Raw genomic sequence first — 18,697 nt, forward strand, 5'->3', positions numbered from 1 at the left:
ATGCACATCCTGGAAAAACCCTTCTCACACGCTGCGGAGAGACTGGACGGAAGCAGGATCTGAGCCGTCCTCCGTACCTGCAGAGGAGCAGGTCGCTAGAGACAGAGACACCTAAGGGCCAAATGTGGCTGTTGTTTCACACAAGTGCATGAGCATATATGTGGTGTACAAAAACCAGCATGTTTTACTAACAGTAACAACTCATAATTCAAAAGTAATGTGCAGTAATCTTCTAATCAAATAACTTGGTAGATGCTGTTTCTTTATGACCCAGTTGTAAATAGGATGTCATTTTTTAAATTACTATTATTTACCAAACTTGCTCGTAGGCGTCTAATTCATCAGAGCTGAACAGAATATGTCAGAGGTTAGGATGTTCCACAGTGATAGCTGTGCTGTTAGTGTGCATGTGCAGATCAACACTTGTATGAAAGACCACTCCGGTAAGTTCCACTTACAAAAATGCTGCTGTCAGGAAATGAGCCCTACATGGGCACTCAGGCACTTCTGCTTCTGGGAAAACGGCTCCATGTGTAACAAAACACTACCAGCAGTACCCCTTTACCGGGTGATGCAGGGGTAATTTTATCCACACGTGTGAAGCACATCCAGGCGTCGCCTATTGTGACTTTCAGTTAGAGAGTTTTAAGTGTCCAAAACACACTGGGAGTTCATGTGAGACCCTAAGAGATGGTTTAGGGTTCTCTGGGACGAGGGGTGCAGTCTTACGATGCCCCTCTGTGTCTCAGTTCCTCATGAGCTCTGTCTCGCTACCCCACCATGGTGACAAGGGAAAACTCCAGCTGAAGTTTCACACAATACTATGGTGAAGTCACACTCTCGAAATGATGTCAGCAAAGTGTACGCTTACTCTGGAAGACTGTGCTCAGGTGTGGTTCTCACAGTTCCAGTTTCTGCATGTGTGTGTGTGTGTTCAGAGTTATATTTCTACCTGTATTCACACACCATAGTCTAGAGGACTATAAAGTCAAAAACAGCTTTGCTGATGAACGTAACTAACATCATTCTCTACGAAGACCTGTTCTTGTGACAGGGTGGGTGTGTAGGGAATCCCCTCCTGAAATGATTATTACACACACCTACAGAGGGATCACGGGTGGGGGCAATGTGGCAGAAAAACACGCGCGCGCACACACAAAATACACCCTCAACCAGTGGAAACAATTAGGTCAGGAAGTGTCCCGTGATTCTTACTGTAAGACCTTTAGGGGAAAAATGTCCATCATGCAAATATTTTTAGCTTTTAAAATGGGTTCCACTTCGAAGTGCAAGGTTTGAAAGGCCAAAAACACACCAACGGCACAATCACAATTGCTGTGGGTGGAGGGGAAAAAACCCCCTCGTCTTACTAAACTCCTTATGAATGGTAAGTAGTTACTACCGACATATACACAAACATGGCAAGCTTTTCCCAGAAAAACCCAAACACATCGCTCGACATCACTCCAGCCATATACAGACTAGAAAGATACAGCCTTTAATCATATGTGTATCCGAAAATAATGGGAATTTCCCATAACACAGGGAATTCCCAAAGCACTTGCTGTCTATATCAAGCACTTAAAAGAAGAGCTCCATGTCCTCGTACTGCCATCACTGCTAGTAGATCCAGCGTCAGTGGTTGTGTTGTGCTCTCAATACGAGACAAGGACAGTCCAGCTTAGACAAAACTCTTATTGTCTACATAGAGAGTAAGGACAGACGGGACTTCCCCTTCTGAACTCTTGGTGCATCTGATCCCAGCTTCAGGCCATCCTCAAATAAAAGATCCCCTCCACCAATTACAGGATATGGCAACTAACGTCCAGTCTCTGAGCTCCCACCATGTCACCAATCTCTCCCTGAACATCACTAAGGCCTGGTATGTACGAACCGAGACTGGAAGGCACCACACAAATGACCTCCACCGTGGGTCGTGGGCTAGCCTACTGTAAGGTCACTGTTGTGTTCCTCTTTTGCACGAGAATGCCCACATCTCACTAGACAGAGACAGACGTTGCATCACTGTCCTGCTAAAGTGATTTGACCTAAACAAGGCAACTCCTACATTGCATGTCTGAGTAATAACACACAGATTCGGACTTGAACATCGCTATGAGGCGGGAAATCTTCCGCTGTGGCTCAATAACGAGTTAAAAGGGCGGGGGGGGGGGGGTATTTTTATAAGCAGAATATGGTATAAAATAACAAGCAAGTTGCTGTGAGGGGAGGAAGTAGGTGACACAGAAACAGTTATTACTGGTATAAACGTGGATGCACGCTTCTTCCAGACAGCACGAGCTGTGCTCGGGCAAATATGCACAAATGCGAGACCCTCGACCGAAAACGTAGTGTGTGGATTAAAGCCCCTCTAGCGAAGGCTGCAGACTAGTGTGTGTCCCGGGTGCAGAGGAGCGCCGCTGCCTTTTGGGTTCATGCGTCTGCTGCGTTATGGAGGAGGCTACCGCTCCGCCACGTGGAAGGGGCTTTTGGCAGGAAGCAGAGGGGGAAAAAGCCCAGACAGGCGGTGACGACTTCAAAGGTCGTCGCCTGTAGGTGTTCTGAGTTTTAAAAGTTTGATCAAACATTAACGTGGCAGTCAGGAGTAAAGTTGCACACTGACAGGGAAGCTAAATAAACTCAGCACGTGTGACTAATTTCCTAAACTGTAAAAGCCCAGACTGTAATTAATAGAACAGACCAGCTGCACGAGGCCCTGTACCAGGCGTTGGCCCTACGCGGCTGTGATGGGCGTCCCACGCTGACGTGCACGCAGGTCAGTGCTCTGCATCCTCTTTTCCGATAATAAGAGTGGAAGCTCGGAACTAAAACTACTGCTGAAGCTTATTAATTTCTCGTCAAATAGCCTACCGAGTTGAATCAAGGGTTGTCGATTCTGTGAACCTAGTAAGAAGACTAAAGCCCCGTGTGATTCATTTGGGTGCGAAAGAAACCAACCAGAATGACCAACATCCCATCCGCGTGGGCGTGGGACTCTTCAGCCCTGCTCATACCTGCGGAACACAGGAAGGGTGCTGTGTGTGACAAACTATACAAATGATCTAATAATGATGATAAAGATGATAACACCATCGTTAATCAATTAATTAGAATCAATTAATAATAAAGCCATCAATCAATACCAGTTAAACACAGCTTTCTCCATATCTGCCCTGTCAAGATAATGTGCCAATACTCAATACCAAAGCAAAGTCATTTTAAAAAGTCCTACTAAAGGTTTCTCTCTCACCTTCATTAATTTAGTGATTTGTACATAATCTAATAATCTAGGACTCCAACACCTGCAGTGGTGCCAACGCCCTACCCTCCAAAGTTTACCCACCCCACCCCAGATCTTACCCCCTCTTGAGCCCCCTCAAATAACACTAAACTCGTGTAACCTTATACTAGTAACCAAAACACATCTGCTTTTTCATCCTGCCAAATAAAGACCCATTACTTCCTACAACCAAAATACTCCCCATTAGAAAAACACCCAACCCTCACGACTACAGTCGTCAGTCCCACACACAGAGTGAAGGATCCTTCAACACTAATAAACCCAGAGACAGTCTTAAATATCCTGTCTACACTCCAGCACCCCAAATTCTGACCCTCTAAACCGCCACCATGTACTCAAGTCGCTGGGCTACAGCGGCCTTAAGACTAAACCGTGTCCTTCTCTTAAATACCTCTAGACTCTTAACTCAAGCAAATCTTCACAAATATCGTACAGTGACATACAATTTTTATCTTTTAAGTTTATTAACAAGATTTGTGAAGCCAGCTGTTCACAACCGTTTTCCATCTTCATTCCCTCAGGAATATGTAGAAATATTCACCTACATGACAGTAAACGGTAAAGTCAGCAAGGTTTCCCCGGATCACATCAACACAGCATAAACAGAAGAGGCTATACCCACACCACAAGGGAAAGTTGTCTCTTCCAATGGAATCTTTTGTTCCAGTGAGACAGGGTGTGGCGGGGGGATGTGGAGTGGGTGTGGCTAATAGGGAGTGGGTGGGGGAATATGGGGTAGGTGTGGCCAATAAGGAGTGGGTGGGGGAATGTGGGGTGGGTGTGGTCAGTAGTCATGGGAACTAGCAGCCTTACGCATGTCTGTGAATGTTGCTTCGTTCTTCTGATCTGTAATCAGTAAAGCAGTGTTCCTTTGGTCATAAAGGTCACAGAGGGTTGACCCGAGCATACGTAACCAGTAGGACTGAGCCTCATCCTGGAAATTTGCCTTCAGAGTTCCAGCATGCTAGCTTATTGCACACAGGAAGTGAACTAGGCTTGAAGTTACATCATAGCTGGACACACAACGCACTTCCATTGTGTGTGCGTGCATGTGTATGTGTGGTGTGTGTGTGCATGCATGGTGGGTGGGTGTGTATATGTAAAGTGCATACAGCATGTGTGTGCCTATGTGTATGGTGGGTGGATGTGTGCCTACAGCACGTGTGCACATGTGTACACTGTGTGCGGCGTGTGTGCATATGTGTATGGTGGGTGGATGTGTGCCTACAGCACGTGTTTGTGTGTGCGCGCGCGCGTGTGTGCACGTGTGTGTATATGTGTACACTGTGTGCGGCGTGTGGTGGGTGTATCTAAGCTGGGTTACAGCAGACAGATCAAATGTTCTTCCTCATGATGTGTAGAAGGAAACTGACACAGGACACATAGGCCTCTGCCATTCTGCTGTATTCCATCTTTCAAAAAAGAAAGACAAGATTTTAATATTACTTAACAATATGTTAAAAAGTAGCCAGTCAGGCTTCAGTGTTAATACAATATACACTCTATAACAGATCGATAGTAGGAGTATTGTTCTTTTCTTTCAATCTGATTCTGAAAGTACTCTGATATAAGCTGGCTACAAGTCGAACATAAGAAAGAAAAGAAAAAAACATGATTTATTTAACACTTTACTGAACAGCTGTTAAATGTAACTGAGAAACCCAACACGAACGGTCAGTCAAGTGTCTGCCATCTTCCTGGTGTGGCCACACTGCTCCCGCGCTCAGCTCACTGGCAGGAAGCGCTGTGTCCAGAGCTGCACTCCACCATTACTGGCCATAACAGGCTGTTTTTGCCCCCTTTGCTTCATTCTGAACACATTCAGCTTTTTTTCAATTTGTCTGTTTCGCGAAGCCTTCATCCAGACACACGGTAAGCTTTGTGCCCACCGGGAAGGCCAGACGAACATGTGGACCGTGGCACACGCCACAGAAACGCACAGCTCGCAGACAAAAACCGCACGCCAACATTTTTAAAAAGGAGAAAACAAGGAAACAAAAACTCGAGTACCATTCGGGCTGTTTCTGTCTTTGTTCTTTTCTTCCTCGTCAAGTACTGCAAGAATACGAAGCCGAATTTGGGTTCTCCATAGGAACCGCACAGCAACAAGGACAGGGCAAGGCAGCGTGGGTAATGTAGTCCAGAGGAGCAAGTGGTTGGAGCATAGCAGCACAGGGAGCAGCAGTCAGCCTGGTGAACAGAGTGGAAGAACAAACAGGAAAAGAGAGAGGGAAGGAGAGAGGGATGGAGGGCGAGATTGCTGATTGATTCCTGGCAGTCTCTTTAAGGGAAACTCCTTTCAGTGGGCAGCAAAAGTGGCTTTTTTGAGACTAAAGTTGGACCAGTTGATGGACAGCCTTTGTCTGGTCTGTCGGGCAGAGTCCAAGCAGAACCTACAGAGGCGTGGAGGGAGAGAGAACAACTCATTAGTGTGTGTGTGGTTGGGTGATTCGCAGAAACCTTATATTTAAATGAAAGCACCTTTTGAAATATTCCACTTCACGTTCCGTCTCGTCCATATCAACGCTGTCCAAATCGATGTCTTTGGGCAGAAACACATCATCTAAGAAAAAGGCAAAACACTTGTTTACTTCTCAGAAAACACACAGAAATTAAATAAATTATCATTTTATGAGTCATTTGTGATGAGTCATTTAGACGCCCTCAAAGTCCAATCCAAGGGAATGTTTTACAAACAAAACGTTTGTAAAGAAAGCGTGCCCGCTCACCTATGGAGCTGTTCATCTTGTCTGCTTTCTTCTTCTTGTTCTTCTTGGCCTTGCCTTTGGTCTGGGGGGAGTCTGTGGGCGTGGCTTTCCCATTCAGATGGGGTGCGTCGCTCCCAGGCGAGCTGCTCTCCTCTTTCCCTCCATTCAGCTGCTTCTTTGCGTTACTACGTTCCTCCCTTCTTGGTTCCGGAGGCACCTCCTCGGGGATACGGGGCTTGGGCCCCGGATGAGGGGTGGGTCCTTTCGGTGTGGACTCTGGAGGCTGCGAGGCGTCGGCTGGCCTCTTTCCGCTGGGCTGCTGCCTGGGTCTGGCCTTGCCGTTGGGCTCCAAGTGAGGCCCGCTGCTGTTGGGAAGCCCGGGAGTCTCTGTGGGCTTCTCTTTACAGCTCTTTGGACTGTGCTGAGGGGAGGGGCCTCGCCTGGCTGGGGGCGGAGCGTCTGAATCCAGGCGGGGCTCCTTGGCGCCAAGCTGGATGAGGCTGTGCAGCAGTTGCACTTTGCTACTCTGCATGCTCTCCAGAACGTTCTGTGCAGTCTGGCGGAGCGGCTGGGGGCTGTGGTCGGGGCCATGGGACGGGGCCTCGGGTTTGGCTGCCGCCTCTTTGGACTTACTCTCCTTCTTCTTTTTCTTGGCTGTGCGGAGCTGCCGGAGAAGATCCTGCTTCAGAGACTCCGCCTCTTGCTTCAGCGACTCCGCCTCCTGCTCCGCCTCCTGCTCCTCCTCCTCCCGTTCCCGTTCCTCCGCCTCCAGACGCGCCTTCTCCTCCAGCTGGAACACACACACACACAGACACACGCACATCATGTAAGCAAATGAACATCCATACAAACACACAGAAATACAGAACGTACACACACATGCCCACGCCTTACCCTTACACGCACACACACGTGCAGATAGGAGCAAGTGCCCACACAGCAATATGCAGACATGCATGCACGTGTATACACCCACAAGCACGCAAGTACATACATGTACAACATGTGTAGCACACACACACACACACACACACACACACACACACACACACACACTGTGGACAATCATATATGCATGTCCACACACATCCACAAAGAAACATGTACACGCACACACAGAAGCACTTGCCCACCAGAAGTGTGCACACCCCCCCACACCCCCACATACCCACACACCCACACCCACCCACACCTTCTTCTGTTTGTGGCGGGCGCGTTTGGCAGCCTTGCTGCTACTGGCCCGTTTGCTGTCGGCGCTATTGATGAACTGTAGCAGGTCCTCCACCTTGCGGTGATCCTCCACCCCATCCCGCTCCACCCCTGCCTCCTCCTTCTTCGGCTGCTCCTCCTTTCGCTTGGTGAGCCGCAGGCGGAGCTTCTCCCGCATCTCGGCGTAGTTCCTGCTCGTGGGTGCAGCTGGAGGCTACACAAGGAATACCAGCAGATTAAGTCTTTAACGGCAGTGTCATGACGTCATGTGTGTAAACATTCATCAGCCACGGGGGCAGTGTGTGAGTGCGCCGCTGGGTTTAGCATGTCTGCAGCTGGTCTCACCCCTCCATGACCGAAGAATTCACAGTAGCAGCAATCGCAGTACTTCCCCTCTTTCTGATTGGTGGAGGTGGAGGTGGAGGAGCTGTGCTCAGAACAGCTGTCCTCATCGCCGCTCTCTTCTCCATCATATGTCTGGGGCTCGTACACACTGCTGCCCTCACAGCGATGGCCCTCACAGTCTGGATCACTGCAGCACGCACGCGCACAGACACACACAACAGGGTCAGAGAGGGTACCATACATCATACACACACTTCTGCTCTACTCTACTTTTCCAGAATGCCACATGCCAGTGGCCTGTACTACAACCCTTCACTCGAGCCATTAGGTCTTAAAACATCTGCTGGGTATGGATTTAAGTCTCTTATGAATAATGAGTGTGATTACCAAGACTTTATTTGTCCAGTCCACTGACCCACACACGCCATCTGACCCACTGACCTGCACACGCTGTTGGACGCGCTGACTTGACCTTCGGTCGTGGCAGAAGGGTGCTCGTCAGCAGACAGGCACAGGCCTGGGTGGGCCTCCATGAAGCCAGGGCTTGGAGTTACAGTCTTTGGGAAGTGCGGTGCGCCCATGCTGGGCAGGTGTGTGCTGGGTGGAGGGGGGATGGGGGAGCCGCTGAGCGGGGCTAGCGAGGCCGAACCTGCGGGACTCTTCCTGGGAGCGACGGCGCTGGGCTGCAAGTGGTCTTCTGGGACCACGTTGTGAAACACGTCTCCTAGGAGAAGATAGAGATTTAACACCCAACACCAAAACGACGCTGGACGCCGGCTGTCCAGGAGACACAAACCCAGCGAAACAGTTCACAACATTTCACCAAAACTGCATCAGGAAGGTGAGCAGGAAGGCTGTACCTAGCGATGTGGGTCTTTTGGACGACAGGTGGATGTGAGTATTACTGGACTGGACAGTGGTGGCAGTGCTGGACACAGAGGACACCGTGGACGAGGTGGCCAACAGGACCTCGCTGGCCTCCATAAAGGCATCCTGGTAGTTAAACAGACACTTCTTCTTAGAGGCGTTCTTCTTCTCCTTGCCTTCGGGGGCGGGGAGAGGGGAGGAGCCTGTGGTGGAGCAGGCAGAGTCTAAGCCGGAAGAGAGGAGGGGCACGTCGGGGAGAGGCGGAGCCAACATGTCACCTGAATAACAAGTGAGAAAGAATGAGAAGGACTGACTTGTGTTTATGAAAACGTTACAAAACAGATTCATCTGGTCTTTGGCTGTGGGTGTTTATTAATGTGCTGCAGGATGGGGGGGTGTCACCAGGCAGGGGTTCCTGGAGAAGCACACTGGGGCTCCAGTTCTTCATCATGTGCGTGTCCCACAGGCTCTCGAACTTGAGTGAGGGGCAGGGCAGAGTGCTGTTCCAGTCTCGGCCCCCTGCGAAGCAGCCCTGGAACATGTGCTCCGGCAGGGCTGGACTCAGCACCTGCGGCTTCACACCTGCGTGGTTAGACGCCGGCGACGGAGTCTAGCAAGCACACGCGCGCACAAAATGAAATTTCAAATTTCATTGTTCCCAGTACACCTTTTTTTTAATGAAAAATGCAGATTATACATGCTAATTTTAACCATAAACGACTCTGTTGTTTGTGTGTTTGACATTTAGTTCATGATGTTTTCATTAAATAAGGAACTGATTCAATTAAACAACAATGAAGGGAACCTGCAGAGGAACTGAACACGTCCTGTATTTTAAAGTTCAGAGAACCGAAATGTTGCTCCAGCACTCCCCCTGCTGGTGACGTGCAGCAACACACCTCAGAAATCCCAGCACAAGATTCCCTAAAGCCATGTATTCAAGTGTGTGCATGTGTGAGTATGCACGTGCGTTGGCGAGTGTGCGTGGCTCACCTTGCTGTGCGTGAGGGGGGAGCTGGAGTACAGTGTGGGTAGCAGAGGCCGGGGCAGGCGTGAGAGGTTGTGGAGGGGCAGGTGACCGTGTATGTGGGGGTAGAGGTGGAGCGCTGGGGGGACCCCACCACCCTTCTCAGAGAAGAAATGATGAGCCCCTGTGTGTAGACGCCCCGGGGGGAGGGTAGCTGTGTCCAGACCTGCCCCAACACCCTCACTGCTGCCCTGGATACACACGTGACACTCGCACGGGTGCTGCACCTGCTCTGCCTAACACACACACACACACACACACACACACACAGAAATACTTCTATTTATCAGTGGGTCTTTATTCACAACTGTTTTGTAATTGTGTGAAAGGCCAATTCACACAATATTTTTATGTTTATTTTGATATATTAGTTTATATATTTTGAAGTTTCCATTTGCGACTATTTTCTCTGACATTTAACTGGACGTATTGGTTCATCCATCACAGTGTCTGTATATGTGTGAATAGATCATTACTGGTAATGTCTGCTTCGCTGTACCTGTGCATGTGGGTAAGATGGAGGAGGACTGTCAGACTTTCCTTGCGAGAGCTCTCCCTGCTGGCCTGGAGGATGAGTGCCACTCTGAACCTCTGTTTCCTCCTCATCGCCATCCGACGAACTGCTGCTGCTAACCCGTGGAGACTGCGTGTGTGTGGGAGGGGGAGAGAGGAGAGTGTGAGAGTGTGTTTGAGCCAGAGAGACCAACCCACACGCGTCAGACTAAGGCGAGACTGCAGTGACACTCTAACGTCAACAGACAGGAGACGGCACATACCACGTCCTCCAGAGCGGCGTCCTCTCCATTGAGCTGGGGGTGCAACCCGTTCACGCCGCCCTCCTCGTACCTGCTGAGGGGGTAGACGGCCGACAGGGGCGGAACTTCATCCTCGTCCTCGTCACTCCCACTGGAGGAGGACAGAATGGAAGGATAACAATCAGAGACGATGACATCAGTCAGGTGGAGTGAAGAACGCAAGTTACCCCCTCTGACTTCAGCTCATGCCCCCCCCCTTCCCGTGGGAGCACAGCGGTAAATCAGTCTCTGCAGCACAGGTGACGGTCACGACTCCCTGAGCTGGGAAGGCGCCGTGTATCCAAGCCGCTCACGTGACCTTGAAGTGTGCTAATGCGATGCTAGCTGGAGGGATTCCAGAGTGGGTAGAAAACACACAACGCGTCTACATACAGTGTGTGTGTGTGTGTGTGTGTGTGTGTGTGTAGCTTTTGCGTGGACTAACCCTCAAACACCGCAGCTAAACGCGTGCCATCTAACATGAACTCAGTCTAAACAACCTCTTACAACCTTCAGAAGCTACACAAAAGGTATGCTTGTCTAATTTTAAGAGCAATAGAATTTTAATCGTTTGGAATTCTTGATCAAAAGATGATTAAACATGAATAAAGTACAGGGCAACATGAAACAGAGGAGAAAAGACTGACAGTATCCAGCACCAACATCACAGAACCAGGCCAGCTGCACACACACCGCGCCCATCGCTGCGTTCAACAGGCCGGTCAAGGGTGTGTCTCAGTCCCTCGCTCCAGGGTGGGTCTGGAGTCCGCAAACCGGACCGTGTGTGTCTGAATGAACCGGCCCGTTACACACAACAATACCACAGGACAAGAAAGTAACGTACATAAGACACTGTGCGTTGCAGTAAGCTAAGCAGGCCGGGCGCGGGAACGTCCTGTGTGGTGTTTTTAGTGCGGCACAGTTCCACGGCGATGTGACTCACAACGTGGGGGCTCGGTCCTGGGGCTGGCGGAGACAGGGGTGCTGCTGCACCGTGATGGGCGAGCTGGAGGCGGAGCCAGAGCCAGAGGCGGAGCCAGAGCTGCCTGAGGACATGCTGGGAGGATGCACCTCAGACAGGTAGTCCTGGGGAGGCTCCACCTGCACGGGAATCTTCAGGTGCAGCTCCTCCCCCAAGGGGGCGTCCATGATCCCACACGTGAGAATGTGCGAGAGGCTACAGTCATCACACGTGCACCTGGCAGAGAAGGACGGAGTGCGAACAACGTGCACAAACGAGTGGATATACCGAGACGCAAAGCGCACTCAGATCATGTACAACAGCTGACCAGAGGGGTGGAACACAGACAGGGGTTCCCAGGAACACAACAGCATACAACAACGACCCCTGACCTAATAACACTGCGGAATGCGAGAGCCCTGATGCGTATACTAGCCCCTAGCATTGAGCGTACCTTCTCCGATAGTTGCAGTTGGGACAGTCTGCCATGTTGAGTCTGGAGGAGAGCATCTGTTTCACGGTGTCTGTGAACGTGCTGTCACCCACCAGAGACTTCTTACTGGTCTGCAGAAACTGAAACACATGTCCTGCTCTGGTCACTCACTCACGCACACACACGATGGACAAACCGAGCTAGGGTCGTTACTGAGGTGGCTGGGTGTGCAGAGAGTAGAGTGAGCATCACCTGCTCCTCAAAGAGCTTCCTCTGTTTAAAGATCTCCCCGTCGTCCTTGACAACACGCTGTCTGGTTCTTAGAGACATCTGAGAGACAGAACACTCACATGGGTCCACACAAAGCTACATGGGTGTTCCTTTCTTTGAAAGTCAAATGACAAAAAGATTTTAAAATCTTTGAATAAAAAGTTCCAAACCAAGACGGTTTTCAGTACAACGTACATTTTTACTGATGAGAGACTTGTGTGGCTCGTTCCTCTGACTGGTGAGGTTCTGTCCTTCCACCTTAAAAAGCAGCTGGAAGGTGAAAAGCCAGTTTAAGGCTCCAGTAAATTTCAGTGCCGCACTGCGATTGGTGGATTAGTAAAGAGGCGGAGTTTCACACTGCCCTGAGTTACCCGACCAACCCCACTGCCCCGGGGGCCACCACTCTTCACACACCCGGGAAAAGGAAAGGATTGGTTTTTTAAAACTAACCAACATTTTCACACGAGAAGGTGAAGTCAGAAGTTTCAGTATTTTTTTTTTTAATTTAGAATTTTTTTTACCCAAAGCAAACCTTCTTAGATAACCCTTCATACGTTTGAAGCCAGATGTCATATTTATGCAAATCACTCATTTACATATTCTTAGAAATCCCTCCTCTTACCAGATTCTCCTCCAATTACATCTAGTTGCCAAACACAAATGAACATTTCAAGCGTCCTAATAAACGGTGTGTGTGGGTGAGACCTGTTCGTCTACGTAGTCGTCTATCCTCTTCTCACACTCTGCCCACTCCTCTGCCACCGCCCTCATCTGCTGCTCCAGACCACACAGACCATCCAGCAGGGCCCTGTACATACCCTCGCTGTAGGAGTCATGTGATGCAGTGCCCTGCCTGACACACACACAGCAAATCAACAACCACACACAGGATGATATCAACAGGGAAACAAGTTCAAACATGGGAACAATCAAGTGCTTAAAATGGAAAACAGAACAGCAGTGATAAAACAGACACACAGAGCCTCCCCCCACAGTCAGAGAGAGACATGGTGGGGTGGGACCTACTTGAGCAGGGCAGACAGAGTGGGCAGGCTGTTCTGGAGGACAGGCTCTGAGAACACTAAACTCTCAAAGAGGTGCTTGTTGTGGAGCTCCCACGTCACCTGGAACTTCTTAAGGTGCTCGTTCTCCTGCACACACATGCATGTACGCACACACGCACAGTTTACACATCCCACGGTCTCCACTACCTGAACACTGCTACATGTGATGGTGGCTTCATCTACATCTGCAGTGATGGAAAAATGTCAACAGTTTCTGACTGAATTAAATGGGCCAGTCGGGAACATCCCCATTACCACGGACACCGGCACACTTCATGAGAAGCTGATATCCGAAGGTCATGACTTCACAGAGTGGGACTCCCCCTTAAAAATGTCCCCCTCTGTGAAGCAGGCGCGTGGCCCTGGCCTGCCGTGACCCCGCGCTCACTCACCAGCGTGAGCAGGAACGTGCTGATGCTCCTCGCGGCCTGACAGAGGGCGCTATACTCTTCCAGCAGCAGTGAGATGAACTGGTGGGCCTGCGGAGGCCCCTGCACGGGGCCAGGCACCTCGGAGCCGGCTGACAGCTGCTGCACCAGCCGCACCTTGGTCTCCAGGACGTATTCACGGGCCTGCTGCTCCAGCCTCTGGTATAGCTGGTACGGGTCCTTCTCACAGAGCCTGCTCAAAAACGGGCTTATTAAAAGACCGTCACCACGGGCAACAGAACCACGGCGCCAACCGCAGCCACAGCAGAGCCGCACAACTTCCAAGCGTGCAGTAGACGTCTGACCTGTCCACGAGCTCCTTCATGCTGTCCCGGTCCCGCTCCAGCGGCTGGTTCTGGTCCTCAGCCAGTGGGGTGCCTGTCTGGCGGTAGATACAGCGGACCAGGTAGCGCACTTCGGACCAGTGGTTCTGGAGGAGTTGGGACTCACGCTCCGACTCAGCCGTGATCTCCCTGAGCCGCGGAAACGCATCAAAACTACAGTGATTCCTCGGACACTACAAACTATACACTTCTAAAGTGTAATTTTGTTGGATCAGGGTCCGCGCGTGCTACGTCAGGGTCAGGGTCGGCGCGTGTTTTGGGGTCCCTCACCTCCTCCCATTACAGGCTTCACAGTTGCACACTGTGTCTGTGGTGAGCTGCGTACTGAGGTCGGGTGCCGGTAGGTTGGGCGCCCCCATGACAAGCCGCCCACTGGCCCCCATGGTCTCCTGGGATAGCCCGCCATTACCCACAGGCATCTGCAGCAGAAAGTCCTGACTCTGCACGTGAAGAGAAAGTGTACACTAACACCAACGGAAGAATTCCAGAAATACAGAGTCTACGGGACAAAAGACCTCGAGGGAGTTTTTACATATTAAACATATTTATAATTAATTAATTAATGTCTTGGCTTAATACCAAATCAGCAGTTATGTTTACTAGTTAAAATGTTGATTCAATAGTCATACTACGGAAGTTATTAAAATAGATATAATGGATTTTTAATGCACAGCTGTTTACGATATTTATAAAGCATCTCAGTGCATGACTGCAGATGTTTCCTTCCCAGCAAAATGGACCTCTGGGAGCTTGAAGACTTTTAAAAGGGGAAATGATGATTATTATTAAACATTACTCAGTATAAAGCCAGTATTATAACATACACATGAAGTCACCACAGTGAAACTCTGCCACTGTCTAGACCTGACGGACCATGACAGACCAAGAATGTAAATAGAGGTCACAAAATAGAAATAATTAGATAAAAAAACAAAACAGTGCAGCAGAGAGGTATGCAGATTGGTCAACACACACACACACACACACACACACAATAAACTCACCCACCCTAAATCTAAAATTCAGGTTCTTTTGCAAATGATGCTCAACTCAGAGCTGAGGAACACACTGGGCTCTTTCCTATTGTCTCTAAAACCCAGACTGGGGTATTTAACCACAGCTTATCTGGTTCATAGGGAATTGACTAACCAGATAGTCAGCATGCACACACACACACATTCTAATTTTCTCGTATCGACACTTTTGATGAACATTACCTCCATCTAACTAAGTGAAAAAATGGATCAGTAACCAAGGAGGGCACTGGGACATACCAACGGAGATGGGTTTGAGGGGGGCTGGCGACCGTCCTTCTCCACAGTGCGCTTGCAATCAGGACAAACGTAGAGAGGCAACTGGAGGGCACTGTGGGCTTTGGGAGACTGGCCTGTACCATTGGAGGCCGATTCCTGCAAGGCACTGTCCTTCCGCTCACTGCGACACAGCAGACAGCGATCGCCTGTGGTGTAGGGGGCCCTCTGGTTCAGGCCAAAGGTAAATGGGGTCTGGGAGCGGGAGAGAGAAAGAAACTGTTTACCGTGTTGGGGACATAATTCCAGTATGCAGACAGGTGACGTTGGCAGAGCTGTGACCCCAAGCTGAACCCCAGGTCACGCTCTTGATCAGAGCCATGATGTAAACTCCATGCAAAAACATGGATTTGCTTATTACCTGAAGGACTCCGGAGAAGTCGGCATTTACCGGCCCTTCGGAAAACTGTGGTGCACCATTCATTGGGACCTGAAGGGAGGGAATACCATCCAACAATGAGCACAGTACCATCCCACCCTTTAAGTCAACGTCTCCGCGGAGACGCTTCTTTGCCCATATTCCACACTGTTGCCTATAATGTCATATAATGCTAAGACTATCATGGAATCCACTTACGTTGCTAAAGCAACAAGAATCAATATAGCACTTGTGTACATAAGGAAAGATCTGTAAACTTGAACAAGCTTACACTAGATATCTAGACACTTTTCCTATTAAACAGCTTGTTCCCACCCCCACATGCCCGGGTGTAACAGATGTAATATTAAACACAGTTTGCTCCCTGAGGATGATAACATCTGTATCCATCTCTGCCAGCTGTCCTAGTGACTGTACATCTCTGCTGTCAAATTCTGTTTTGCTCCAAGTCGTCTCCATGACCTGGAAAAACTTCCAAAACAGCCCCAACGTTAAGCCCTGTTCCAGTGCAGGAGGAGACATGGGTAAGATGCTAATATTTCCCCTGGTGGTGTTCTGGGGTGGACTGTGATTGGAAGATGCAAGCAGGTCCTTGGCGAGAGAACGCAGCATCCTTGGGTGACACACACAATTGCAAGTGAAAGTCGGCCCAGGTTTCCAGATACTACACGTACCCCATTCCTACTTGAAGACCAAACAGGTTTGGTCTGTAAGTGACTGCAGTAATGGACAGATGATTTGTGTGGTTTACAGAAGGAACTCCACAAAGGACCAACAACTCCTCCATCCCCAGAAAGGAAACAAAATGTAACTTAGCGATAACGTGTAGCCATGAGACGGTGATCTACTTCAGGTTCCTCTCTGCCCATCACACCACCCTGTCTCTCCTGCCTCCTAAGGTCTCAACCAGATGATTGTGAGGAGAAACAAGGGTAAGAGAAGATAGGACTCCACATCGCCACAGAATCCGGCAGTTCAGCACTCAGTCATGGTTTGGTTTCTCTGTCAAACTACACCACGTTTACCTCTGATCATTTCATCCCCTTCACGACAAACCAGACACACCGGCAACCAACCCAAGACTTGGCAACAATACCGTGGAGCAGGAACAGTTAAACCAAACGAGGCAGTTCGGTTTGTTTCATCAGCTACTGCAGAGACACGTAACCCGTTTCATCGGCTACTGCAGAGACACGTAACCCGCGTTTCATCGGCTACTGCAGAGACACGTAACCCGCGTTTCATCGGCTACTGCAGAGACACGTAACCCGCGTTTCATCGGCTACTGCAGAGACACGTAACCCGCGTTTCATCGGCTACTGCAGAGACACGTAACCCGCGTTTCATCGGCTACTGCAGAGACACGTAACCCGCGTTTCATCGGCTACTGCAGAGACACGTAACCCGCGTTTCATCGGCTACTGCAAGAGACACGTAACCCGCGTTTCATCGGCTACTGCAAGAGACACGTAACCCGCGTTTCATCGGCTACTGCAAGAGACACGTAACCCGCGTTTCATCGGCTACTGCAAGAGACACGTAACCCGCGTTTCATCGGCTACTGCAAGAGACACGTAACCCGCGTTTCATCGGCTACTGCAAGAGACACGTAACCCGCGTTTCATCGGCTACTGCAAGAGACACGTAACCCGCGTTTCATCGGCTACTGCAAGAGACACGTAACCCGCGTTTCATCGGCTACTGCAAGAGACACGTAACCCGCGTTTCATCGGCTACTGCAAGAGACACGTAACCCGCGTTTCATCGGCTACTGCAAGAGACACGTAACCCGCGTTTCATCGGCTACTGCAGAGACACGTAACCCGCGTTTCATCGGCTACTGCAGAGACACGTAACCCGCGTTTCATCGGCTACTGCAGAGACACGTAACCCGCGTTTCATCGGCTACTGCAGAGACACGTAACCCGCGTTTCATCGGCTACTGCAGAGACACGTAACCCGCGTTTCATCGGCTACTGCAGAGACACGTAACCCGCGTTTCATCGGCTACTGCAGAGACACGTAACCCGCGTTTCATCGGCTACTGCAGAGACACGTAACCCGCGTTTCATCGGCTACTGCAGAGACACGTAACCCGCGTTTCATCGGCTACTGCAGAGACACGTAACCCGCGTTTCATCGGCTACTGCAGAGACACGTAACCCGCGTTTCATCGGCTACTGCAGAGACACGTAACCCGCGTTTCATTGGCTACTGCAGAGACATGTAAACCATGGATTCAGTTACACGACTTCCACTTGTTTTGTATGTTTTCACAAAGACGTGCACGTTTTACACAAACTGGACCATTAAGTGCTTGTGCATGAGAGCAACAGCCCACAGCTCACTAGTCACAGCCAGGCTGAGCCACAGCTCACTAGTAATTTATACACCAAGCAGAACCACAGTTCACTAGTCACAGCCAGGCTGAGCCACAGCTCACTAGTAATTCATACATCAGGCTCTGCTCCTTTTCTTTAAGCAACATATGGCCCTCGTCATCTACAGATGTTGTTTACTTGGCAACAGAAGAGGAACACTTTTAATAAGGATGCAAGACACAACGAAGAAACCAGTGCCAACAGATATGGCGGATTACTGTCACAAGCTACATGTGTCAACATTTCTATAGTGCACTTCCAGCAATTTAGAAAATATTTCCAGAATGACATTAAACCAAATAGTGAAATAAATATCAAATCGCTGGTATGCACCAAAAAGGCCCAGCAACACAACACAAAAACTGATTTGATCTTACTTAGCTGATCTGATGATACTTATTGTTGACAACTTCTGAGGACCGCCTTTTTCTACACTTGAATAATTAATCAAAGGGAAGAGAGCACACATGCCTTAAGTGTCATCGCACTGCCACCAGTGTCCTGCTCCGAGACAAAGAGTGGTGGAGGATCCGCACATCTCTGCAGGCAGCTCACCCTGCCCTGTACACAGCCAGCTGACACTCAGGGACATGCCTAGGCTAAACCACTGACTTGGTTAAAGGCCACAGCGCCGACGGTAGCCACCTGTAGCCTTCACCACTCTAAAGGTTTATTTGTCCTGATACCAAGCAGCTATGCTGTTTAACCAGCTAGCCACACCATCAGGGTTAGCTAGGCTAGCTAGCTGTGGTGTCAACAGCTACTGTATCCGGCTTTCTAGCTCTATTAACTACGGAAAACCAGACAAAACGCCTCTAACGTGTCACTGCACTCGACCCTCCTTTATTGAACCTCAAAACATATGAAGGTGTGTGA

The 18,697-nt window shown here is 49.7% G+C and overlaps 1 protein-coding gene across 1 annotated transcript in view; it reads right to left on the reverse strand.

Annotated features, from left to right (window-relative positions):
- Positions 1-4,688: 4,688 nt before the first annotated feature.
- Positions 4,689-18,697, reverse strand: part of fam193a (family with sequence similarity 193 member A) — a 14,528-nt gene continuing 519 nt past the window's right edge. Inside the window, exons 2-23 of the mRNA XM_027024377.3 lie at positions 15,423-15,491; positions 15,026-15,256; positions 14,022-14,191; positions 13,713-13,880; positions 13,372-13,600; positions 12,942-13,066; positions 12,621-12,768; positions 12,111-12,185; positions 11,898-11,975; positions 11,667-11,785; positions 11,195-11,449; positions 10,234-10,363; positions 9,957-10,100; positions 9,424-9,693; positions 8,833-9,040; positions 8,424-8,708; positions 8,005-8,287; positions 7,564-7,750; positions 7,202-7,432; positions 6,031-6,799; positions 5,783-5,864; positions 4,689-5,694 (exon numbers count right to left, since the gene is read on the reverse strand). Coding sequence (XP_026880178.3) covers positions 5,601-5,694; positions 5,783-5,864; positions 6,031-6,799; positions 7,202-7,432; positions 7,564-7,750; positions 8,005-8,287; positions 8,424-8,708; positions 8,833-9,040; positions 9,424-9,693; positions 9,957-10,100; positions 10,234-10,363; positions 11,195-11,449; positions 11,667-11,785; positions 11,898-11,975; positions 12,111-12,185; positions 12,621-12,768; positions 12,942-13,066; positions 13,372-13,600; positions 13,713-13,880; positions 14,022-14,191; positions 15,026-15,256; positions 15,423-15,491 — 4,350 coding nt within the window. The 3' untranslated portion in view covers positions 4,689-5,600. The remainder of the gene's footprint in view (positions 5,695-5,782; positions 5,865-6,030; positions 6,800-7,201; positions 7,433-7,563; positions 7,751-8,004; positions 8,288-8,423; positions 8,709-8,832; positions 9,041-9,423; positions 9,694-9,956; positions 10,101-10,233; positions 10,364-11,194; positions 11,450-11,666; positions 11,786-11,897; positions 11,976-12,110; positions 12,186-12,620; positions 12,769-12,941; positions 13,067-13,371; positions 13,601-13,712; positions 13,881-14,021; positions 14,192-15,025; positions 15,257-15,422; positions 15,492-18,697) is intronic.

This window comes from Electrophorus electricus, chromosome 12, assembly GCF_041902795.1.
Source record: "Electrophorus electricus isolate QZ-2024a chromosome 12, ASM4190279v1, whole genome shotgun sequence".
Lineage (NCBI taxonomy): Eukaryota > Metazoa > Chordata > Actinopteri > Gymnotiformes > Gymnotidae > Electrophorus > Electrophorus electricus.